This window comes from Malaclemys terrapin, chromosome 10 (assembly GCF_027887155.1).
Source record: "Malaclemys terrapin pileata isolate rMalTer1 chromosome 10, rMalTer1.hap1, whole genome shotgun sequence".
Lineage (NCBI taxonomy): Eukaryota > Metazoa > Chordata > Testudines > Emydidae > Malaclemys > Malaclemys terrapin.
The window spans coordinates 51,845,306-51,871,926 of NC_071514.1; the positions used below are offsets into that span (position 1 = coordinate 51,845,306).

At 45.4% G+C, this 26,621-nt stretch overlaps 1 protein-coding gene across 3 annotated transcripts in view; it reads right to left on the minus strand.

Annotated features, from left to right (window-relative positions):
* Nucleotides 1–474: 474 nt before the first annotated feature.
* Nucleotides 475–26,621, minus strand: part of RAB11FIP3 (RAB11 family interacting protein 3) — a 182,777-nt gene continuing 156,630 nt past the window's right edge. For all 3 annotated transcript variants that reach the window (XM_054041483.1, XM_054041484.1, XM_054041485.1), the window contains 9 exons: nucleotides 24,863–24,898; nucleotides 20,655–20,748; nucleotides 15,258–15,361; nucleotides 12,052–12,192; nucleotides 10,551–10,632; nucleotides 7,482–7,619; nucleotides 6,397–6,552; nucleotides 5,482–5,622; nucleotides 475–4,042 (listed from right to left, as the gene is read on the minus strand). In XM_054041483.1, the coding sequence (XP_053897458.1) occupies nucleotides 3,929–4,042; nucleotides 5,482–5,622; nucleotides 6,397–6,552; nucleotides 7,482–7,619; nucleotides 10,551–10,632; nucleotides 12,052–12,192; nucleotides 15,258–15,361; nucleotides 20,655–20,748; nucleotides 24,863–24,898 (1,006 nt within the window). In that variant the 3' untranslated portion in view covers nucleotides 475–3,928. The remainder of the gene's footprint in view (nucleotides 4,043–5,481; nucleotides 5,623–6,396; nucleotides 6,553–7,481; nucleotides 7,620–10,550; nucleotides 10,633–12,051; nucleotides 12,193–15,257; nucleotides 15,362–20,654; nucleotides 20,749–24,862; nucleotides 24,899–26,621) is intronic.

The window sequence follows — 26,621 nt, forward strand, 5'->3', positions numbered from 1 at the left end:
TTGAGATCAGAGGGCCAAGACCCCATCCTGCTTCTGCTGGAATCAATAGGCAAAACTCCCATGGCACAGACTTGTGCACATTCTGCTCTGTTACCCTCCACACATCCATAGTAACCTCATGGAAGTCTATGGAGTTACTCCCAATTTACACCGCAGCAACAGCAGGATTTGGTTCTCGGGGTGGCAACGGTTTGTGCTGCTAGTAGAGCTGTAAGGCTGTCATCACTGTACGCTCCCAGGGCTTTTATACCACCCCTGGCTAACAGGGGCAGGAAATGCCTCGCTGAGTCTGCCAGGCCCAAAGGAAGCTCACTCTTTCCTAGGTTAATAGTGATTTTCAACACTCAACCACTTCTGCTTTTAAAATCTGTGTCAGCATTTATGGGGTTATGACAACAGCATCTCCCAGTCCTTCCCTCCTCTGCCATCCCTTCCTTCCTGGGGAAACAGGAGAAAAAAAAGCCCCCCAAAGAGTAATGGTAACAGCTTTTAATTTGACAAGAATACATCAGTTCAGACAATACTGGTTTTGCTTCTTGTTTGGAGTTTCCTTCACATACCAGCAGGGAGAGGGGAACTTTGTCAGGAAGTACAGTTTTTCCTTGGGGCTTAAAGCATGATCAGTGTGCAAGTCAGTGCTTCTTTTTTTGTTTAAAACTCTTTTCCCGATGATTTATTTACAGTTACAGTACCTCTTAGTGATCAACAGAAAAAAAATGTGTTAACTGGGGATACACGATCCCAAGTTGAGAAAGGCAGATCTCCGATATTTATATATTTATACATATATATATATATATATTTATGTGTATACACAGATACATTTCTCTCTTCTTTAAAGTATTAAAAAAATTGATCAACCTCCATTCTATAAAAAATACCTACTCTACAAGATAGAAAAATTTCCCTCTCAAAGTATACACCGATTTACACCCAAAGCTATTCTGGAAACGTACATTACGTGGCTTCTTCCCGCAGGCTCAGGGAGGGAAAAGGTCCACAAGGGGACAGCTTAGAGAATGAATGAGCAGGAGCTCTTGGCTTGCTGGGAGATGCTATACAAGGATGTGGGGAGGGAGAAGGAAGATGATGGCTCATTGCTCAGGTGTCCAGGGAAGAGAGAACGCAGCCCTCACTGGAAGGCAGGTTGTCTCATCTCTCTCAGCAGTTATTACAAAAGACAAGACCAAGGGCATTGTGTGTTCACAGAATGTGACTGGGGACTTCTCGAACATCCCAATGAGACTGGAGCTCCAGACCCTGCATGGGGGAGATGGAGTTGAAAGCAGTGACCTGCTGCCATCTGTCCCTGGAGTCGCTTTTTCTCTTACTTTAGTTTTCAAATGAAAACTGGGTAAGTCTGGGTTAAAGACTTAATAGAAGGCAAACCCGTATGAAGATGGACATTTTGCACAGGCATCCCATGAAACCATCTCTCCATTACAATGGGAAAGATAGGGACTGTCAGCACCACTGTGTGTTTTTGGGATCCCCCAGCTATTCTCACTCACACAGGCTCTTCACCCACGTTAGAATCATCCTTTGGGTCTGCATGAATCCAGTTATGCAATTTCTTATGCCCTGGAAAAAGCCATCTGGGACCAAGGGCTTTTACTTTCCAGACATGGAATAAAATAAAAGAGAGATGCCCGCTCAGTAGTTGCGATGGCCTAAAGGGGATTTTAGGGAAGCGAAGGGGCTGTGGTGTTTATCGCTCTCCAACTCTCAGCAGAGGGAGGATTTGGATCTGGTTTCCCTGGTAAGCAGCTGGACTAGCAGCTCAGATGTCCCAGTCCGATGAGCACATTTAGAATGTTCCAGTGCAGACCAATGCACCGGGATTTTCCATATTTTGTACAAATTTGGGATTCAGCCTGGCTAACAGGGCCCTTCTGAAAGCTAACCAGGTGGTTTAAAAATTAAATCACCCCCCCTTTAAAATAGAAATCTACTGTATATTCAACATGCCAACTATGCCTGGAACCAGGCCGCCTTTCAGTTACAGGTCAAATCAAAATCAAAGCCAAGGAAGTTGGATCATTTGGGTATGTGCTAGCCTGAAGGTTGTTCTGGTAGCTCGAGGGGAACAGGCATTTTTAATCAATGACTGTTTTTACTTATTGAATGATGCATTGTATAGGTTTTAAAATTCATTAAACCGGATTCATTGTACAAGACTTTTAAAATGCATTTCACATTAGCCTGAATGGGTCTGAAGTTAATATGGTTTTTGTTTCCCAGAGGCCTTCGATTTCAGCCTCCAGTCAATTGTACCCCTTAGCTTCCGAGCACCACCTTCACTGGGGTATAAGACTCAGTTGTAATCACTACACTGTAGGTGGCCTCGGTCGTCTAAGAAGTCAAAACAGCAGCCGCCACTGTGGTTTAGTGGTTTAGAGCCACTAAGCTACTCAATGAATGTGATAGCAAGCCAAGTGCATCGCAGCACAAGAATGGGGAGAACCCGGGCATGGAAAGGGCTCTACCTCCAGTGCTGCAGTATCATCAGCAGAGCCCACCTCTGACTGGATCATTGCAATACACTTCATGGTAACACTGGCATTCATGCACATAGGGGACGATGGCGGAGGTCCTTGGCTCTCGAAACAAGCGTGTGAACGGTTCATGTTGGTCACCTCTGCTAGAACTTACTCTGTTGCACCACTAGGGGACCAGCCTGAACAGCTGCGTGCCCACTTATGGCTGAGCACTACTGTGGCTACATGGGTACTGTGGGCCATACAGCAGAAGTGAGGAGGACATAACAGCTACCAGGCTGGCTCCAATGCAGGCTAATTAACCATGAAGAAATCACAGCCCTTCGTTCACTCGCTCAAGGAAACAGCAGGATAGGGAGCCGCTGTCCTTCCATCGACGGCTGTGTGGCTTTCACCCCTCCCACTGATCGCTACCTTACTGCAGTCCTGTCCAACGCAGGTCCCATGGTTTGATAGAGAAGTGCTAACATCTGATGCTGAAGGAGCATGCCACAGAAGAGGAATGGGGAGTGCTGAAGAAAGCCACCGCTCTGTATTGCGTGAGGAATGGAGCCAGATGAACAGTGAATTTAAAGAAGATGCCATATGTGTAAAATGTTACCAAGCCAGAGAACAAAAATACAAATGCCGAGGCACGTGTCGAACTCCAGTTACACCCCCATATCAAAGACGGCCATTCCCCTGCCCCCTTCCTTCCACCCACTAAATGGGGAGAAGTCATCTAGGGTTCCTGCCTGCAACCCCCAGGAAGAGGGGGTGTGAGATGGTGCTAGTTGTGCAGGCTGAGGGACGAACTTTGCACTAAGTTCAAAAACATTCTACAGGCGTGGAACGAACATTTCTTATTCACAAATCTGCCTCAGTAAGGGTGTCCTGGGCACTTTGGCAAAGCAGATTTCTGGGCTGTGCAGGGTAGGGCAGGAAATTATCTCAGAAGTCAATCAACTAACTTCTCCACCCCACTATTATTCTCTTTTCATTAAAGTTTCAGCAGAATGAATCTATACATGGCCCTGTATTTTGCTTAACTCCTTAGACCTATTCCCCACCCATGCGCCAAAAGGGATTTCAGGGTTACATATTGCAACAGTTCCAGTTAGCATTTGTCAGCCCCACCGTTTGATATGTTCCATCGACAGGGAGGCAGGTCCTTTCCTTCCCCCATCCCGCTCCACGTTTTGCTCCATTTATTCTCCAGATTCCCTTTCACCCCTTAAAGCCAGCAAGGGTCTTGAAAGAGAATCCAACAACAAAGCTTTGTTGCTGGTTTTCTTTTTCCCCAGGACACTGGATTAATTCACCCAGTGATCTGAAGTGACACTTCATGTGCTTTCATGGAGGTCAAAGACATCCTAAGTCTCTCCTTTGCCTCTCAGTGTGCCAAGTCCACCCCAGATCAGCAGCACACAGTCTGCAGCTTTCGGCTTCCTTTACTTGACTTCCAGGATGGATGGGTTGGTTTCCATGATGGCCACAATGATCCTGTCAATGTAGTCTTGCAGGCGGAAGTTAATCTCCTCTTGCTTTTGAATTGCCTCCATGAGCTGTAGGGGAGGAAGAGGAGGAAGCTGGTTACTGATAGGCCACAAGTCAGGGCCACCTAGCATAGATTTCTTTGCAATTTTCACCCTCTACCGTTTGCTCAGCAAAATAACCCACCAGAGTCCGCTACAAAGGGTTCCTTTGTCCCACAAGCTGCGTCCTGCACAAGAGATTCCCTGCTCCAATTTTAGGTTTAAGAGGAAAAACTGGATGTATCTTAAAAGAGCTACTGATGACACATTCATTCCTGTTACTGTCCAGCACAAACTCCAGTGAAATGTACGTCCTCCTCAAAACCCAGCTTCAGCTCCCTGGAATCCCCGTTGTTCTAGCTTCTGGTCTCTTGTGGGGGAATGTGGATTGGCTGGGGCGGCCATTAGTTGTTCCCTTCCACACTCAAGCACCTTCCACTAACAGAGCTGCTAGTCTGCCCAAGTCAAAGCTAAGCCACAGGCTCATGCTGAATATTAACGTCGTGGGTCCTGTTTTCAAACCTGGAACCTCAGATGGCCAATTCATGCTTCCGGATGCACATATCAGGCAACCAAACACCTGTTTTAGGCACACGACAGCATGGGGACTTCAGCACTACAGTGTGAAAATTGAGCTCGTCACTGAGTTTCTTTAGGGTTTTGTGTTTATGGAATGAGTCTCACAATCCCTTATAGGCTTGCCTTTCCCATGAGAGAACGCGGATTCTTATACCCTTAGACACCTGCCCCCACTGACAGACAAGGTTTACTCCAATGCTCTTCCTCTAGCTGCCAGACAACGGCAGTGACTTGTCCCAAGAGAAAGGAACATTACATGTATCTCACTCAAATAGCAACATTTCCTGTCTCACTCAAATAGCAACTTTCCTGTCTCCTGCTGGTGAACTCGTCTGTCCATGTGTGTAAGTGTCTGAGGTACAACTACATGAGAACTTGGTACAACAACCAGGGAAGGGGGAGAAGCATAAAGAGCACAGCCATGATGTACCCAGGGTCTCAGTCCTCCACCAATCGTAAGAGGCTAGCTTGAGATTTCTAAGGTATTAAGCAGATAACGTACATCATCTTCTTTACATTATCTTAGCAAGGGGGACATTACCTCATGAACAGCACAGCTAGCCCTTGGCTATAGCCTTGCCAAGGTGTGCACCACCATCTCAAGGAGTGTCTGGTTTCTATGGGAAGCCATGACCTATGGCAAGTCACCACCTCTGCCAGATGGGCCCCTTTCTAATTGCAGCAAGCTGTAGAAAGGAATTGCTGTGGCTCTCAGCGGGATCCCTGGATTATCAGTAGTGATCTCTACTGCAGAGAGGGCACTTTCAGCTCCTTCCAGGCACACGTAGGTGCTTAGGAGCCAAGAGAGGGGATTAAAGACATCACTCATGCTAAAGAGGAAGCGGTTTGAGGTAAACAGGAATACGCTTTCTCTAGACACCACACAGTACCTCATCTCTGGAGACCGAGCTGATTTCTGCAGCCAGGGACTCGGAGAAGGAAGCTGAGAAGAGGTTCTTGGCTCCCTGAATGCTAAGGTTTATAATCTGTCCATTCAGCTCGTCATTTTGTTCTTTCAGATTGCGGTTATCCTGCTCACAACAAAAAACAAAGATCAATACGTTCATAATTTACATTTCTAGAGCTCCACAGATGGCAGGTGCTGTAGGTGCTTTACGAAAGGGGTGCTCTACATTTTACAGCTGGTGGAATAGAGGGATAGTGAAGTTAAGTGAAATGGTCAAGGTGCCCTGGTGACTAAATGGCAGAGCAAGACCAGAATACAGCTCTCCTGACTCTTGTTCTCCCCTGAGCTAGCAGAGCCCTGGGAAGCTTTACTCAGTAGAGGAATGAATACATGCAACATGCTGGGGAGATTCGAACCCTCTTTTGTTCTGACCAGATTGATCTGTGATGGATCAGCGTTTCAATGGGGTATCTCCAGATACTGAAGTGAGGCTGAAATCTGTGCCTCACCAGCCATGGAGATAGTGTTCTGCAGTCCTCTGTTGAGCTGAAAAGGCAAAGCATTCCTCCACAGTGAAACATGCTCATGTTCTCTGTGCTACTTGGGCGGGCTATGACGATTCTCTCCCAGAAGAGGGTTTTAGGCCAAACAGACATGGTAGCTGTGACTATAGTGCTGAGATGTCTCCCCAGTGCCTCTCCTGTTTCCCATACACAATCCTAGCTGTCCTTTGCCAATGCTTAATCACACCTCCAGTGGCTAAAGAACAGGCCTGTGCAGTCCCAGGAGTCTACACCAGATAGTGAGGCTGGATATGGAAGTCCAAGTTGCTGTTGTGGTGTTGAATTGGTTGGCATCTAGTAGCCAAACCAAAACATCGCCCCCAGCATCCCAGTACCTGCTTGAGCCGCCTAATCTCTTGCTCCAGCTCCGTCTCCCGTGTCCTGCTATTGTACTCTTGGAGACCCACGCTGCTGCTTCTGCCTCTTCGCTGCTCCGCTTCAAGTTTGAACAGCTGCAGGTGCTCCAGCTGCTTTCGGAGGTCCTCAATCAGCTGCAATGCAATGAAGGAGAGCGATGGTGCCTGAGGGCCATAGTGCCACAGCGCTAAGCACTGAGTGAGCCTCCCTGCTGCACCAGAGAGGTGTGAGACAGCAGGAGGAGAGAGAACGGTCGGTAGGAAGTGTACAGAAATCCCAGTTATGTTCTCAGTGTTATATTCCTGTCCTTTCCCTGTTAACACTGACTGTGCCCAAGTTCCTACCTCAGGCCTTTGCCATTACACCTTTACATCCACACAGAAATATGCCATGTTGAGCAGGCTGGTGAATCCTGACTTGTGCAGGCCTTAGAATGTGAATGCAGAGACAGACGCTGGAGTGAATTTTAATGTACATGAAAGCAAGGGACTAGGCACAGGCTGATGCCACACACAGGGCAGGTGCTGTGCCAGCTCCCAGTCCAGCTAAGCCAATGCACCCTTGCAGACTGCCTTCCAACGAGGCACTGCCAAACAGCAGTGGTTTGAAGAGTGGCAAACCAGCTAGAACAAGATGATCAAATACACTTTCACCTGTTACTCAATTTAAATCCCCTGTTGCTGGAGGAATAAGGCAAGAGCTGTTCCACCCAGCTGTGTCCATTGTAACTGTGAACACTAGACACACAAGCACGTGGAAACGAAAAAGCATGCAGGTAAGGGCAGCTGAAAGCATCAATTAATTTCTCTCCCTCCAGTTCATTGTATTTTTTCCATTTGACAACAGCAGAGGCCACATTACAAGGTGCTGATAACAAGGTGAATTCATGGTGCAATTTGTATCTAGGGTTATCGAGGAACTAGAACAGCACTGAGCCCTGTGTACAGGACGCAGCATGTTGACCTCTGGGGAAAGTGCTTGTAAATAGCTGCAGTTTCTGCCGAGGACTCCAGGAAGACGGGTGTGGACAGGCTGAATGGTGTCAACTGTTCACTCTGCTCACCTCTTGAGTGGACTCCTTCTCCTTCTGGAATTGGTGTCTCTCCTGGGTCAGTTTGTCTCCCATTTTTCTCTTGCTTTCCTGCTCCTCATTGAATTGAGCAGTGAGGTCTTCTATCTCATCTATCAACTTCTGCTTCTCCTGCAACAAAGTTTAGCAAGATGAAATCACAAAACCTTCCCCACAGCACGGCAAGGCCCCTCTCCTGTCATTCGGAGAGGAAAGCACATATGTACATTGCCACATGGGAACATTCTTTTAGCCGATGTGCATTAGTTTGGACACTTTTGCCTGCTGTGCTTTCATCTGTTGTCTGAGAACATCACAGCCTCAGTGCTTTGCCAGCAGTAAACAAAATGCACCAGCATAGTCAGGAGAGATACGTAATAAATGACTCCTGCCATAAGCTCCATTTGAGCAACTTCTTGCATCTGCACAGAGCCCAGATGGCTTCAGTGACTCTGCACAGGGGCAGGACAGAGTTGTTGCAGAACTGGGGCCTAAGCAAGGGCTACCGGATGAAAATGACATCGAATCAAAAGAATCCCTTAGTTTAAACAACAGCTGCCCTCTCAGAGAAGTTTATAATAGAGCCAGAACTCTGATCTCATTAAACCCTTTTTTATCCTGGGTTTTAGCTGAGCATGGATTTCACAGAGAGCAAATAGACAATGAAAGAACCCGAGCAATGTAAATTAGTATCTAAAACTGAACTATACCCATGGATTTTCAGAAGAACCCTTTTATTATTCTTCACCTTGGCTCAATGGTTGAACAGGGCAGTCAACTGAATTTGTTCAAAGTTTAAAACCAAGTAAAACTCATTATTTAATTGTGACCAGAGCCTTGTGAGTGACAAGGTTTCTTTACGCTGCTGCTGCTACTTTTCCCCATATGATCAGCCCCTCTCCCCAATGTGTCATGTGCTGCTCATAAGTTTTAACTTGGTTCCAACTTTAAAGGTGATTGCTGGAGTCACTTATTTTTATACATGCCAAAATTGTCCAAAAAAATTGTAGGTGCTTCACGTTATATGCCTGGAGAAGTGACCTAATTTTCAGGAGTGCTGAGCACCAACAGCCCCCAGTGAAAATTCAGTCACTTAATTAGGTGCAGACACTCATCTTTGCAAAACGTGTTACTAGTTTGTAACATGCATTGACATTTTCTGTGATGAAAGGTGCTTTGTCAATGTGAAATAATATTAACAACAAACAGGAAATCTATGTTTCAAACAAAAACAAAGGAGACATCCAGTTTATCAGCAGAGGGTTGCATCCTCCATGGAGAGCTAATTGCATCTGTTACTGCTCATTAGCCACATTAACTCTAATTTAAGCTAAAATAGAGATGAGCAATAACATGTTATGAGGAGAGGACAGTCAAGAATAAACACATCTCAGGTGGCTGAATGCACCTCAGAATCCTCACAATTTACACCCTTTCTCTCAGATCTAGTGTTGCTGTTTGAAACATGGGATTGTTATTATTGTGTGTTATTAAATTATATTCTTTATACAGCATCTTTTCTGCCAGGAAAATCTCAACCCATCTCTCACTGGGTGGAGTTCTACAGCTTGTTTTATGCAGGATCTCAAACTAGATCAGGGATAGTCAATTGTTTTTTGCTACGGTCCAAATTTCTTGGTCAGGGTAAAGTGAAGGTCCAGACTCCAGAGAAAATTATACAAAAATAATAACAATAATGATAATAAGTAAATAAAGAGATTTCTGGATCCATTCAAAAGCATCTGGCAGTCTGGATTTGGCCCACAGTCCACCTACTCACTATCCCTGGACTAGATGATCAGCATAGGCCCTTCTGGCCTTGAAGTTTATGAAGCTAAGAAAAACTTGGGGGGCAAATTTTAGGCCCTTGAATCCATATTTAGGCACGTAGATCAAATCTTACTTCTTCAGGGAACCTTATATATTGGCAAATATAAGCCAGAAATTAACATAATTTAATACATACCTATTATATTACACACCAACACAATACATCCATATTCCATTATACATATCCCTTTCCGCACTCACACAAGTTAGTGTAAAATGTGTCCTCTGCTAAAACTGACAATTAAAAAAATACAATGGTGATAAAGTCTCCCATGACATCCCCTTTGGAGTTACACACACAGTGGAACGTGGGTATTGTGACACAGGAGGAAAGCTGATAATCATTTCAGTGAGCTGCATTGGGAGAGTGTCCAACCTGTTAGGGTGAACCTGTGTGCACTGGCAAGTTGTAGGGAAGCTTTACTAACCAAGAAGGTTCCACCGTCCTGTGTTATGTTTTCAGTCAGCAGGACCCAAGCTGGAAATGAACTTCCCCAAAATTTGCCACAAGAGGGCAGAATTTCATTCATAAAACAGCAAAGAGAGTGATACAGGTACCATATATAAGCAGCACTGCTTGTTTGTGTGTATGAGGTTCTATGGGCGGCTGACAGGATTACTGCTGAAGTACATTTAGGACTGCATTGCCTCAGAGAGGTTGGTCCTGGATCTACAGATTTTACAGCGACAAACACAGTGACTCAGTAAGTATCTATAGCATTAAGGCCTAGGTCCTGGTTTCTATTTAGGGTAGGACTAGAGGAGGAAATGGCTCTTTGCTTGTTTGCCTTGCTTGTTATACAGAACTTGGGATTCATACAGGTCTGTTGTGCAAAGCGTTCCATCTCTGTTGTTTGCAATTGGCACTTAGCCTTGACCAAAATTCCTGACTCCGAGGGAAAACCACAGCGAGCTCTCATTCTGCATGGGCTACACTGCCTTGGAAGCTGGGCAGAACACAGGTGTCAGTGACTAATACACCAACAGGTTAACTTGAGGCAAGTTGGAATGTGCACTGCAGAGACGCTAAAGTATGATAAGCTCAGGAAAGCCAGCAGTGGGCCAGGGTATTGAGTCATAGTGGCACAATTAATGCCACATCCCATGCAGAGATGCGCATTCACGCTTCACCGCTAAGGAATCTCTGGCACAGAACAGATCCCTCAGCCTGTTTTCAAACACACCAAAGTACGAGCCTGAAGTATCTTTCTAGGTGAGAAGGCTCTCCCTCACCTCCTCCAGCCTCTCGATACTGGCTTTCAGACAAGGGACGCAGGATCTCAGCTCGCTGTTCTCGTCCTCCAGCTGCTGCAGTCTGTGGCAACGAATGAACACACTTAGAAACTCCACTACTAGAGCCCTTAGACTAGAGAAAGTCATGCAAGCAGCAAAAATAACAAGAGCATATTAGTGAAGACCGGAGTGTGGATGTAGACTGAGGATGGACTCTGCCTTTGTCCACCCCACTCCTCCTCACCAGCAATGACGGGGAAGGAGGAGACACCTACCCAGACTTAGCTGGAGTTGTTTGAAGCCCTCTGCCTAATTTTTGCCTGCTGTGACAGATATCTCACCCCCAAGGCACCAGGCCATCCTTCAGGCTCAGCACTGACTACCTTCATTGCCCCATAGTAGCAAATCCCAGCTCTTGGCACCAAAGGGTGAAACTTGTTATCTGAGCACAGGCTCTTTGCACTCCAATTATTTCCCCCATTTTTGCTGCCTCTCCTCTCGGTATTTTTTCCTCAGAGGCCAAGTGCCAGGGATTGGCATACAGCAACCCGGAGGAGTCCAGAGATGGCCTCACCTAGTGCCCCAGATTCAAATCTCTCAAATTCACATGGGTAGTCTTCCTCCTATATTATCTTCCTGGTCCTTTCTTGTCATTCATGGCCAGTTAGGACTGAGCAAGAATGAAACGTTCTGCATTTGCTGAATCCCTAGTGAAAACCGCCCAGACAGAGAGAAGAGACATCCCTCGCCCAGGACAGGTTGGCTCTGCCCAGGAAGCCAGCCTGAGGGTGTGGGAGAGCCTGCAAGCTGGTGACTGCCTGACGCGATCAGTCACTAGGAGCAAGGGTATTACTCAAGCTGGTTTTTCAGCTCGGATCTCCCCATGCTGCTGTTACAATTCCTCTGGGACAGCCCCAGACAGTGCTGTGGCTCTGTTCCTTCTAGAATAACCAAACACTGCTCAGATGCTTTTGTAACTGCTCCTCCCTCTCAGGGCTGTTCAGGCGGAGGAAAGCTGTAGTCCTCGCCTTGGGCTCATGCCTGTTGAAGTCAAAGGCAGAACTGACTTCCCAGGGAGCAGAACAGATATTTTGTGCATGTCTTTGTGAAGCTGACTCATGTGACAATGTCAAACTGAGCTCCAGGGACTAGTCATGCGAACGGGCAGGAGGTTCAAGCGAACACCCTCGTTATTCACACTGTTAGGGGCGGATCAAGAGGGAGCATGCATGAGCTAATGGAATTCAAATGGAAAGTTCTCTCTGGCTGGAGACAAGTGTCAAAGGTGAGTTAATTTACTACTTTGGGACAAAAAGTTACAGAGGAAGGAGGTAGTCAAAACCAGGGTTTAGAATTACATGGGGGCCAGCTTTATTAGAGACAGCATAGCCATGGCTGGAGTTTATTCTGGAAACTCACCCACAGCTGTGTTCTAGTTGTCACTGATTAGTGATACACCCCCAAAGCGTCACCATGTGGAGGATATGGCAGCTGTACCAACCTGGCTTGCAGATTCTCAATCTCAATACTCTTCTCTCTCTCCATCCTGGTCAGGAGCTCTCTTTGTTTTCTGATTTCCTCTAGGAGCGTCTCATCTGCTTTCAACTCTTGCTCCTTCAGCTGTTCCTCCAGGGCATTAGCTCTTTGGAGAAAAGGAAAGAAGGGGTTTAGCCAAGTCTGACATTACACAGCTGTCCCACTGGCATTCAGATATTTTAGGGAGAAGGATGTCCTCCTTTCTTTTCACCCTCCTCCCCTCTTCCTCCTATTGCAAAGCCAGTAGAAGCCACCATGGAGTTCGAGGATCATCATAAAAGGATCAGCATCTGCACAAGACAAAGAACAGGCACCTGCAAGGCACTTACAGACACCTGGGGGAAAGCAGCTAGCACATCCTCACAACCATCCAATCCCTGAGCACTCTATGATGCTGAACCACTTGGAAGCCACTGCCTATTTGGCATTTAAATCACTGGGAACCCAGGCAATGGATGCTCGTATCCTATCATCGCAGGTTTCTACAAGCTTCAGTGGTCACATTAAAACTAACCAAAAGGAGGAATGAAGTGAGGATTGAGAAGAAAACAAACTAAAAGATTATCTTAAAACTTGTGTCTTAGTAGGTAGCAGAGTCAGAGTACTGCACAGAATAAACTACTGAGGCTAATTACTCTAATTAATTAATTATCTTCCTTTTCACCTGGGTTTGTAGTGGAGTATGAAATTCACATGCCACTTATGGGTAATTCCTTTGGGCACCAGCATCAGTGATAATTGTATAGCTCTAGGAATTCAATATTTGGCTGTCTGCATGTTGCCAATAAAATAAGCAGGGCCTACATAACAATGATTATTTAATTGTTGCAGAGAAATATTATAATACAAGACAGAGAGGATGTTTAATAGATGTTGGGATTTGTAAGACTTCTAGCAGCTTAATTTTAAATTAAATCAAATCTAGGACCTAAAGAAAGTGACCATTTCCCTCTGAATTCTCAATCACCAGGGGAGTATGGAGGGTTATTTTTCCAGGCCACATCCATAACTGGCAAACATTTTTAATGTCACATGGTTCTCAATGGAGCACACAAGTCTCAGAAGACATTCAAGCAGTGGACAGATGTTTGCTGTTAATCTGCTCCCTCAAACCTGTCCTTGGAAGCAGGTGAATAAATAGTGCATAGAGTGGCTGTCATTTTATGACCTTTGATTACATTACTGTAAAGCTGCTTTTGCTTCCCAAAGCAGTGCACTATGAACCATCTTCAGCATCAGCAGCTGGGAAGCTGCAGTTTCCTGGGATATTGTTTTGTTATAGAGCTTATAAAAACACAGGACAAAAGCATGCAATGCAAACCTCTGATAGAGGGACACATTTTTCTAACTGATCAACTTGTTACCTAAGCCCTTTATTTGGATAAAAATAATTAATCCGTCTGGGCTAAGTGATTAAAGCACTCAAGGGGGAGTTGTGTGTATTAAGGAAAACATCTTGTTACTGTGAAGTTTATCAGGGCTTAGGAAAACCTTTACTTGAATCACTGTTGTCCATGACACACATACTACTTAACAATCATATAGTCCAGGTCTGCGCAACATGCGGCCCGGGGGCCGCATGCGGCCCATGTGGGCTCACTGTGCGGCCCTCAGGGGATGAGTAGGTGAGCTCACTGTGCGGCCCTCGGGGTGAGTAGGCAAGCAGGGGGCTGAGGAGGCAAGTGGGCGGGCAGTGGCGGGGGGTGAGTAGGCGAGCTGGAGGGGTGGGGGGCTGAGGAGGCAAGCGGGCGGGCAGTGAGCCGGCGTCAGGGGAGAGGGGTTGTTTTCTTTGGAGTAATATGGCCCCCGGCCGCTTTATGAGTTGTGCAGGCCTGGTATAGTCCTATAGATAAACTCTTAATGGCTTTATCTGAGGAGCGTAAACACCCCTGGAGAACAGAAGCCCCTCAGATTAAAAATCCCAGGGGTTAAATAAAATTTGCACATTTATACTAGTCCCAACATCCAAAAGCAATAGGGGTATTTCGGGGGAAGGAGTGAGGAGTCAGGGACACAGTATAGACCTTCTTTAGCTCCCACTGAAATGCAGGGGTTGAAATTGTGGGGGAGGGATAGTTCAGTGGTTTGAGCATTGGCCTGCTAAACCCAGGGTTGAGAGTTCAATCCTTGAGGGGGCCATTTAGGGATCTGGGGCAAAAATCTGTCTGGGGATTGGTCCTGCTTTGAGCAGGGGGTTGGGCTAGATGACCTCCCGAGGTCCCTTCCAACCCTGATATTCTATGATTCTAAATGAAAGGCCAGAGTGGAAAAAACAAACAGTCACTTTCCCTTCACAAATAGCAATGCTCAATATTATTGTTAATTATTTGTAATGTAGCAGCAGCAGCCAGGGGCCCCAGTGAAGGATCAGGGCCCTATTGCTCTAGGCACTGGACCCACAACAACAACGACGGCTATCCCTGCCATGAACAGTTTACAGATTAGGTTATGTGTGTTTGGAGAGATTATTTAGAACTATTGGAACATAAAGCTAGCATTGTTACCAGAAGGTCAGAGACTCAGACCTGACAATCTGCAGATTACCTGAATTCCCAGCAGTTAGTCAGTGGCACAGAAAAGTGCACAGGTGAGGCATGGAAAATGACGCAGAGGCCTTTTGCGAAGGCAGCAGTTTAGATGCCTGCTGGCTTTTGACAGGAATGGAATTTAGAACTGTGAGGGAGGGCAGATTTGCTAAGATTTAATAGTCTCTTCTTTATCTTTCTATTGACTCCTTTTCCACTGGCGTGCTTCCATCACACACTTAACCCAACAGAGGGAGTTCTGAGAACGGCTGCCTTTTCTTTAGAGACAATAACCTTAGAGAGAGTCGCGTGTGTGGATCCTAATTCACACAGGGAGCAGAGGAAAGAGAACAATTCTAAAATACATTAAGGGCTTCCCTACCCGGTGCAGCAATGCACGCTCCAGGGGTGCGAATTGTGAGGTGCACTAAGTAGAAGTCCCCTAGTGTGCACTAACGTTGAAACAGGGAACTTTTGGTGGATGTCAGCAGGGTCTATGAAGGTCACTTGGCATGCAATGTGTTTGTGTGTGTGTGAGAGAATTCACACTCCTCTAGTGCACACTGTTGCACAGTGCAGACAAGCCCTTAGAAACTCCTCATGAGGATATATGTTTGCTCCTGTGACACAAGCCAAATACCCTCACCTGTGCACCAGCTGCAGGTTTTCATGTTTTAACCGACTGTGCTGCTCTCCATTTGCAGCTGTGTCCTTTTCCAGCTCTGTTACCCTCTTCTCCAGGAAGACGACCTGTGCAAGCAAGAGAGAGGATTCAGATACCAGTATGTTCTTTCAGCTTTATTTCTTTTTCTTACAAGTGCAGGCCAAATGATAGTACTGAGAATTATTTCCACCCTGACAAAACTCAAATGCAACCATTGAAGTAATAATTGAAGAAATTCAATTGGTTGCCTCTAAACTGAACGGTATCTTGCTCGACTTTGAGAGAATCATTATGTTCTGCGCTTCATCATGTCTCACCTATTACTGCTGAAATGTGCCCTGATCTAGAGGAGGTGACCTCATTCTCATTCAAGAAATTTACAAGTAGGCATTCCATTTAGATGCATCTCACGGATTTTTAAAAACACAGTTTGCACTTTGCTAGAATTTAGCTCCTAAATTTTAGAAGTGTTCCATAATACGAACACAGGGCCAAATGCTTCACTGGTGTTTCTCCTTTGAGGTCAAAGGCCACATCAGTGGTTGTCTTCATTAAGTTTTTGAACATTTGGCTCTATAGAGCCAGATCCTCAGCTGGTGGAAATTGCCATAGCTCCAACGGAACTGTGACAACGTATGCCAGCTGAGAATATGTATCACACTGCCTCAAAGGGACACTATGTCCCTTTTGTCCTTTTCACAGATGGAGAGAGACAAGGAAAAAGGAATAGATTGTTGCCAAGCCACAGATATTAGAAAGGGGACTCAAGGGCTGGTTTACAACCAGAAACTACTTTAAATTCCTTTTAAACATTGACTAGATTTCACTTTGATGGTGTCCCTTTAAGAGATGCTCCTGCAGAGTTGCACAAAACAAGCTGGATACATTAACTATCCTTTGGTTATAAAAAAAAAATCTATATTTTAGGGGTCTGAATGTTAACTTAGAATTATTTCCTTTCCTCCCCCCGAGTTACATAGCTCCCTGCTCTGCTCTCAGCCTTATTAGAAAGGCAATGTTACATGTGCTATCAGCAACATGTTCTTCAGATCCTTCAACCACTCTGTCAGACTGTGGCACTCAGTGTTGTGACACCATCGCTACGGCTGCAGTGAAGAAGACTGAGAATTGTCATTGCGTTTGATAAACAAGCAGGAGGTGGGAATACTTTCCTGAGGACAAAGTATCTGTGTAAAAACTAAAGTCATAATTTTTGAGATAAGAACAAAAACTAATTCTTTTTTTGGATATGCCCAAAAATGAATTTTACATGTTACTTTAGAGTGAATGACAAACGATGAACAAATCTATACCAAGTCCATGAATCTGGGGTATAAACCAAATCCTGACAATACTCTAGCCAAATGTTTCAAACCTGGGTGCCTGACGTTAGGCTACTAAATCTGTCTTTGGGCTCAGAGTGGCCAGAAATGCTGAGCACCCATAAACCCCACTGAGGTGAAGGGGAGCTGCAGGAGTTCAGCCCCTCGAAGCCAGAGCACTTTGAAACAGGAGCTGAATTTCAGGCTGTGATGTTATTGACATAATCTGGGACCATATAGAATATGGTTGCAACCAAAGTCCTGTAGTTGCACCAAATCTTGTATAAAGGGGGTCAAATGAGATGTCTAAGACAAGGTTATGGTTTGCTGGTTATGATATGCTGTCTATATGTGTGTATCAATTTTGTAGTTGAAGTTATGAATATTGGCTTTATACTGTCTGTATTTCAAACTTATGCTATGCTTCTTGGAAACTTCCCAGACAAGTTGGTGTTAGCTCTGCCTCGCCTGCTTGATGGCCCATTAAGGACCATCAGCTATACAACTGATCCATTGAGAGAAGGCAAATACACCTTGCAACTCAGCAAAGTATGTAGGGACTGGCCTATGTGACTCCAGACTCCATTTTGCTGTAATTTTCCACAGTAAGGACAAAGAGATGTTCTTACACCTGGAAAAGACTATAAAAGGCTGATGCCTCAACTACATCTGGTCTTCAATCCTGCTTCTTACCTCTGGATGGACTTTGCTACAAATGGAAGCTCTACACAAAGGACTGAATGACCCATCCCAGCTGTGGATGTACTCCAGAGACTTGATTTGAATCTGCAGTTTATTCTATCACTGCTACAAGCCTAGGGTGACCAGATCACCCAGTCAAATATCGGGACGCGGGGTGGGGGTGAGCAATAAAATAAAATAAAAAAACAAAACAGCGGCAGAGCAAAAAAACAACCCCTCCTCCCGCAAATGCTAGAGGGAGGCCCCTGAGATGCAGGGGGAGCGCGGGGCCGGGGTGAATGAGAGTCCGCCTGGCCCCAAGTGCAGGCAGGACTCAGTCGGGCGGTACCTGGAGGGAGAGTAGGGGGGCAGCCCGCGGGGCCAGGCGGCGGCTGTTTTCCCCACCCGGGCAGCGGGACTCGGGAGCAGCTGCTGCTGCAGCTCCTACTGCCGTGGCCGGACGAAGCGGCCATGGCACTCTGTGGCTGCGGCGCCCGGGCCCGAACCTGTGCCTGTTGTGGGGACCCAGCAGCGCACATGCTGCGCGTGCCCAGCCCCTGGCTAGTCGCGTCTGGGCTGGCTGCCCAGCTGGTGCAATCCTGCGGGTGGCCCCAGAGTGGGGGCGGGCGGCCCCAGCCCCCCTGTCCCGCTTGGGTCCCACAGGGGAACGAACAGTGCTGGGCTGCCGATACCTCCGCCCCAGGGCTGCCGTGGGATTGCACCAGCTGGGCAGCCAGCCCAGACGCAATTGGCCAGGGGCTGGGCGCAGCGTGCACGCTGCTGGGTCCTCGCAACAGGCCCGGGCTCATGGGGTTCAGGCCCGGGCGCCAGAGCCGCAACTGCCGAGCGCCATGGCCGCTTCCTCCCTCCGCGGCAGTGGGAGCTGCAGCAGCGGCTGCTCCCGAGTTCCACTGCCCAGGTGGGGAGATCAGCCGCCACCTGGCCCCACGGGCTGCCCCCCCTACTCTCCCTCCAGGTACCACCCGACTGAGTCCTGCCTGCGTTCGGGGCCAGGCTGGACTCTCACTCACCCCGGCCCCGCGCTCCCCCTGCGTCTCCAGGGCCTCCCTCCAGCGCTTGCGGAGGGAGGAGGAATGGCATGCTTGGGGAAGAGGCGGGGATTTGGGGAGGGAGCCAATGGGGGAAGGAGGTGACGGAGTCGGGGCAGAGGGGGCGCAAGCCCTTCCGGGCTCCGGTGCCTTTGCTAGTTTGTCCAGTGTCCCGACCTAACATTGGTTGGGACACGGGACAAACAAGCAAATATCGGGACAGTCCCGATAAAATCGGGACGTCTGATCACCCTATACAAGCCTGAACCAAGAACTTTGCCATTACTGTATGTAATTGATTCCATTTAACCAATTCTAGCTCTCATCTATATCTTTTTCCTTTTATGAATAAACCTTTAGATTTTAGATTCTAAAGGAGTGGCAACAGCGTGATTTGTGGGTAAGATCTGATTTGTATATTGACCTGGGTCTGGGGCTTGATCCTTTGGGATCGAGAAAACCTTTTTTCTTTTATTGGGGTATTGGTTTTCATAACCATTTGTCCCCATAACGAGTGGCACTGGTGGTGATACTGGGAAACTGGAGTGTCTAAGGGAATTGCTTGTGTGACTTGTGGTTAGCCAGTGGGGTGAGACCAAAGTCCTCTTTGTCTGGCTGGTTTGGTTTGCCTTAGAGGTGGAAAAACCCCAGCCTTGGGCTGTAACTGCCCTGTTTTAAGCGATTTGTCCTGAATTGGCACTCTCAGTTGGGTCCCGCCAGAACCGCATCATTACACAGCCATCTAGGTGTGAAAATTTTGGCCTGTGTATAAATGAGACAGTATAAATGATTCAGTTCTATAAATTATTGTACTAATGTGCTGTCAAATGCACAAGAAATGTGTATATGTACGCATATATATTTATTTCTCTGTCATACCCACAGCTCCACTCGTCTTCCTATTCAGGATGTCAGAATTAAGGAGCAGTTTTAAAGAGGTATTTTCACACTGCGGCAAACATTTACACAAAGCACAATTCACTTGGCTTGGAGTTTTCCATATTCCCTCAGCTATTTTTAGCTATTGATGTTTGAGTAAAGCTTTCCTTTCCCGAATGCAGTTTCTCCTCCTCCTGCCACATGATCCTTTGCTCATAAACTCCCCAGTAAGTTAACGTGGAATGAAATAGAGATGTCACAAAGTCAGCATTTATAGCCTCACTGCAGGACAAATTCTGAGCAGAACAGGCATGAGCGAAAGACAGGAAGTTCCTGTTTCAAGTCAAAGAGCTTTGCTTCCTAGGAAGAGTAGCATTAGACAGCAGTGTATATAGCATTGGGAAACAATTACAAAATAAGTTGGTTTAAAATATATTTCTCAGTATTAATATTGCTCTATGAATGGTTATAATGACCAACTTCAAATACAGTGTATACAAATACTGTACATCTTACCACCTGTGTCAGTGACATCATTCATTCAGATTAAGGCCATGTCTATATGTACAGCACTGCAGTGGTGCAGCTGTACCGATGCAGCCACACCATTGCAGTGCACCTGGTGAGACATTCTAGGATGACGGGAGACCATAAAAACCACCTCCACGAGCGGCAGAAGCTCTCCTGCTGACATAGTGCTGTGCATACGAGCGTGTATGTCAGTGTCACTTATGTCACTCGGGGGGTGGTTTATTCACACGCCAAGCGACATAAGGGATGCTGATGAAGCCTGAGACAGAGGGACAGATCTCTTCCCCCTGCCAGCATTATAAGAGGTTACAGAACACAGAGCATTGTTTAGTCAACTGTAGAGGGCCAGGAGGAGCCACAAGCCATTTACCATGAAGCAATCTTCAGCCCAAGCTGTGCAACGAGCCTCAACACCCACTGAAAAGCCTGGAATTCGACCTCCCAACCTGAACACAGCAACACACTATGCCTTTTCTGATCATTTTGTCAAATCACAACCCCCAGTCAGTACAGAATACTTTGAGTTAACCGTCTGTTCCCAGTAGTTATCTACCCAGTGTCAGCCGGCATTCAATAATAGCAAGTAATTAACACCTCGCATTTCCCCAGCAACTTTTGTCCCAGGAGCTTGAACCATGGTAAACCATTATTTACTCCATGCAGAAATGGGTACTCTTCTACCTTCTTCATTAATGAGTAGGCTGATGCACAAAGAAATGCCTTGCCCAAGAGCACCCAGTGCATCAAAGAGAGTCAGGAACAGAACCTGGGTATCCTGTCCTCTTGGTTTAACCACTAGGAGCATGTGCTCCCTCCTCCCAAAGGAAAACCACTCAACGGCAAAGATAAGCTTAGTGGGACACTCAGAAGCTATTCCTCCATTAAAACTTCAGAGGCAGCTGCAATAGCATTAATACCTTGTCAGTGATGTCCTCATCCGCACACTCCATGTGGTCACAGAAAGGTTCTTCCATAGCATCCGCAGTCAGGGTGCCCGTCTGATGTAAGTGCCTTTATCCGAGACAGACCAACCCAACCCAAAGCAAGATGATCATTAGAGAGAACATTGCAGAAGGAAAAGTATAATTTCTTATACAATTTCTCTCAACTCCTCACCCCTTCTCCTGCAGGAGACATTGGGCCATCACTCTCTTTTGGGTGACAGTAAGTGAAGATGATTAAACAAGGAGGCTATCCTGGCAAAATAGCGATTCTATCGAGTAGCGGGCCTCACTTTCACCAAATGATGCTCTGACAAGCCAACAAGAGTCAGCATCCCACAACACCTCAGTACTGCCGAACTATGGGGCAGGAATCTTCACTAGGTTTGTGACTTGTAGTGAACAGCACCTGGCTGTCAGAGGGGAAATGGACAAGTAGCATTGGAACTTGGTGCTAACACTTCTTATTCTTGCTCTTTGGAATATGGAAAGATAAGAGCTTACTTTCCACACTTCATTTCATTTTGAACTTAACATTTATATTCCAGAGCAGCAGGACTAAAAGTACTCTGCTCTCCCCAGAGATAAAGCCAGAAAGGAATGGGGAGTGAACTGAGCTTGTGAAATACACACTCAACTCCAGCTCCCCAAGTGGGAGACTAGTAAATCATTAGCCATGGCTTATAACACTTGGGTTTTTGTTTTCTTTCAAAGGACACTGTTCAAAATCAGTCTAGACATTCACCCTGTAATGTAATGACATGTGTTCTACAGGAGCTGAGCGCCGTATTCCACTGTAGTGGGGGTGGGAAGGGGGAAAGCAGAATTATTACAACCTTGAATAATTAAAAAACACAGGATTTACATCAAGAACTATAGATATAGAGAGAGCTGAGGATACACTGATTATAGTTTTACTGGCTCTCTTTCTGGAGTTTTTACATGAGTCTGTAACTAGTTAGTAACATGGGTGTATTATGGCTTGTGTCCCCACACACTATGGTTAATACACTGTTAGTAGCATAGGTGCTGGAGATGGGGGGTGGGGTTAAGGGGAATGGGAGGAGCAAAGGGCCATTACCTCCTCACTTTTTAAGCAGGGGGAACCATATATCCCACTTTTGAGAATCTGAACTGGGCAGGTCACAACCAGGGGAGGGGGGCAGGAACACAGCCCCTCCCTTGGCCTGTGACCAGAGCATGGAAGCATTATGATGGTGGGGCAATATATTAATAGATTTTAACTACTTAAATGGTCACAAAGTATTGAGCATTCTCAAAACTAAAAAACATTTCTTGATAAGGCTCCCAGTCACAAAAGATGATGGTAGTTCCTTTGGTCACTTCTGCTGAACCAAGGGAGTTAAAAGTAAACAGAGCTAATCTGAATCCCTGAAGGCAATCTTCTTTAAGCAAGTAGCATCCTAATTCTTAATCTGGTCTTTAAGTACTAAGTAACTGGCCCTTCAGTATGCTGACTCTATTCAGAAAGAAGGCACAGAATGGATCCTCAGAGTTTTAACATAGGTCGGCTCTGCCTTTTTACCTACTGCTTTCTACAAAAACATTTAATATTTTGAACTAAAGGTCTGGGACACATCCTTGGAAAACACCTCAATGTTGGATGACACGGTGTCAATAAGATGTCAAGCACACCATGCAAACCAGGCAGAATGATTATAAAATAGTTATTGACCATAGAGAGAAAGGATCTCTCCTACTGGGAGAAATTTAGGGTTTGTGAACGAGAGTCCCTGGTCTACATTCGAAAGCTATTCTGTTCTGGCCCCACCAGGAAGGTGTATGCATCCAGTCAGAATCAAGAAGGGTTGTGTTTTTTTTTTTAAAAGCATCACAATATCACTGAACTACTTTATGCTCTTAATGAGAGCTCAACAAGTAGCACATGGAAGAATAACTTTCCAGGAAGAGGTCCGTTTGCTTAAGCAGAGAACCTCTGAATTTATGACTCTGACTCCAGCCAAATTTCTAGGTATGAAAATACCTAGAATTGTGATCTTGGATCCAGTACTCCAAAACTTTAAAATATAACATGAGAACAAACAAGAATGAGAGGATGGCAAGGGGGCAGCTTAATCTTAAATTAAAACTCCCTGATGGTATCTGAAGCAGATGGAAGAGAAACAACTTAATTGAGTGAGAGAGTGCTCAGAACCTCTGGAGTCACACAAGGTCAAATTATAAAGGCTAGTCTTAAATAGGAAGCCTGGAAACTTGCCTTCTAGCTTAAAACCACTAAAAAAGCAAAAAAGTTTCTAACAAATAGCTTGAAAGTGAGACTATGGGAACCATGAAATGTAATACTCAAGACCCATTTCCCCACCAGCGAGAAAGAACCGAGTCTGGAAACGTTTGCTGGTTACAGGAAAAATTAAGAAGAAACAATGTGGGAAAACAGCTGGAAAATATTTCCAAAGAACTCCTGAGCTGCTGAAAGCAGGGCAGGGAATCTGTTTCCCTAGGATAAGCCTGACATAGACCTAATCTCCAGCCCTTCCCTTGATTCCAAACCCAACAGATTCACGGGGAGTGAAGATTTCTTGGAATTTGTTCCAGAGCTTGACTGACCCACTCAGGAATGCTGCTATGTAAACAGACTCCTGGGATCTGAGAATACACATTTCTAGAGGGTGCCAAATCATCACACAGACTGTTCAAAAGACCAGCCCATGTTTCCCAAACATCCCAACCAGACCTGAAACTAGAGAGACCTGGAAACAAAAGAGTATGTGTAAGAACAGCAGAAACCTTCCTCTTCCCTAAATCCTCTCTCAGAGCATCAGGGAACAATGTATTTGAGTCGCAAATTAGATTTCCAAAAATCCTAGAGAGGGGTGTCAGTAAAGATTATGCCAGAGAATGAACACACGAAAATAAAAAAGGCAGGTTTGGACAGCTAGAACAAACTTTTTCCTTCAGCTATAGAAAAGAAACACCATGGAAAGAAGTATTAAAGCCAACCCCCTCAAGGAAAAGATACGAAACCGACAAAATGCTATCGAGACTCAATGATCTTGCTTCCGAGAGAATTTCAGAGCAAATGTGGTGTCTGCCTTTTTGTTATACAGGGAGAAGATCTCATAGCTTCATTGGCTAGTTGTTACAAATTTCCTCATGCAACTCCGCTGGAGAGACAGGGATCCTTAAAGCATTACCCAAGCAGATCCTGGCCCTTCAGCGTTCCAGGATTCTTGAAAACAAGATGAACTCTTTGGGAAAATTTGCACTCTCACGTGACAGTGATGAAAGCATTATGTCCAGAATGAACTGCTTCCTCCCATCCCCCATTATTGGGAACCTAAATCCCTTGTGAAAATAAAGCAACAGCCCAGTCAGAGTGCTTCCTTTAACAGATCATTGCAAGAATCAGAGACAAGGGCTTGCCTAGATGGGGAAATTTACCAGCAAAATTATATCACTACCATTATACCTGTATAAGTAGAGAGGTAAATTTCCACATGTAGGCAAGCCCTAAGACAGTCCCTATACCACAGGAAACATATGCAATAATATAAAGCCACAGTTGGGGAGAGTAGCTCTGCCCCTATGTTTAAGAATTCCTAAGGAGTCCATGAAACAACGTGTGGAAGAGATGAAGAGCAAGTCTCATGGCATCCATGAAGTCAAACAGGGAGGAGCACAACTCGAAATATGGCAGAAGCAAAACAGAAACAGTGAATCTGTCTGCGTGGACTGGTGTTTTAGTGGTGTGGCAAAGGCTTAATTTCTGACTGGATGCATCTACTCAGCTGACTGGGCAAGGGCTCACTCAACTGTCTAGGCTAGTGATACAGAAAAGCACATACATCAGTAACTAGGAGTTTTCAACATGGGCAAAGTCTCCTGCAGACTCTCATGCTCTGGGCATCCATAGACTGGGGGTCTGGGAGGACAACCTGGGAGAAGTCACGCGTAAGTCAGTCTCCAGAGGTGAATGCATTCTGAAAATATCTTTTTAATGATTAAAAAAAAAAAAATCTTTAAAATCTATAATGTGAATTAAAATTGCCGTCCATTACACACTGCAGAAACTGTACTGTACATTTCTCTAAAAGTAAAATTTTGCACATTTTGTAGATAGCTGTAAGCCCGTTGTACGTGCAACAACCTACACAAGCATATTCCTTAATGACAACAAAAGGATAATAAAAGTATCAGCGTACCTTGCTACCTTCTTGCTTGAGAGTCTTTTATTTGGACTGTGAAATGAACAAAAACAACAGGAAAACAGAGTCAGGAAAACTGAGAGTGAAGAGCAAGGGGAAACAGGAAACAAACTAAGCAAGAGTGACAGGGGCCATATCCTTTACAATTAACACCACAGCACGGCACACACAAGGCATGCATTACTCAGCTTCTCTGAGGTAATCTCCATGTAAAAATCCAGGTAAATTTGCACACATTTAACAACATGTCAAGATGAATTGGAACATACAGCACTTGTCATTGCTGCAGAAGTTTCAATGGGTCCAGCAAAGTGCTCGCTCTTTTAACTCGTTGATTCCAGTCCTAAAAGCAGATCCCTAGGAAAAATGCTAATAGAAGAATTGAGCTTGGTGGGACTCAGACCCGTTACAAATGGACTGTAGCCTGAAATACACTTGATCCACCTGGCAGCTTATGCAGACAATGAGCCATCTCTGAAAGAAAACACTGAAATATCCTGCTGCAAATACAAGCAGGATGACTGTACTAGAATCACAAGTATGGAGAGCAAAAAATAATAATTAAAAAGCAAACAGCTCAATGAACTATCCTCTGTATTTCATCAACTCCAAACAATTATAATTTTACTGAATTGTGTTTGACATCGGACATAACAACATAGGTTGACATACGACTGGCTGGCTGCTTGTATTTCAGACTGGGACTTCCCCAGATTTTGGGGGTTGATTTGTTTGACCTTTTCTTCTCTCCCTCCCTCATATGCAGCTGTGTTCGCATCTAAAATCAGGAAGACTAGATTTTAAGCAAGATAATGTTTCAAGTACTAGAAATAGGTGCATTCATAAGCTATATTTAGCAGCAGCTAACAGAGTCGCCTCTTACAGAACTGTATTTTCTTTTTAAATACTTAGCATGCTATCCCAAAATAGGCTATAAGGACATATCAACATTAACATCATGCTGCACAGCTTTAATGTCCTGATATAGTGACCCTCTCTTAGTGCATAGCTCACCTATGATGATGAAAAGCACCTGGTCACAGGACCTCTTTGCTCACAACATAACAGATTAATACTTTCTTCACATCAGCCACTTGCTATTTGCCACTTCAAGTGATTTTAAAAGTCATGATTTATCTATTTTTTCCTCTTTTAAGTGTACTAACATGCAACCAAAATTAGGACTAGTTACTGCATAATGTGCCTCAAATTTCTTTACATATATTTTGTATGCTATTGTAATCAAGTGGTTGCTTAAAATAATCAGTTTCCTCCAGAATCTTCTCTCTTTCTCCTTTATTCACTCCCCTTGTCCCAGGTTTGGGAAATAATGGCTTTAACTTCCCTCCGCAACTGGATTCTTCAAAACCATGATCACATGGAAACCTGCAAGAGGATAAACTGGGACACTCCAGCGTCTACCACTGCACAAACAGAGATGGCCTCATAGGAAAGGAGACGGATTAAAATATCTAAACAGAACCTTGCTCCCACCCAGAGCAATGCAACTGTATGAGAAGCGAGGTTGTCAATTTCTAAAGTTCTGATGCTTGCAACATGGTATCCCCATGTACAGGGAACTACTATAGTTAATGAGATGTTGCAGATGATATGGAGCACTTATAATTAGGTATTTTCCAGAAACTGGTAGAGGTTTAAAATTTTTGGCCTTTATTCTACTCAACTGGCCAGAGTGACTTGCTGTCCCAAGCACTGAGCAAGCCAGCACCACCCTACAGCTTTTATGAAACAGCCT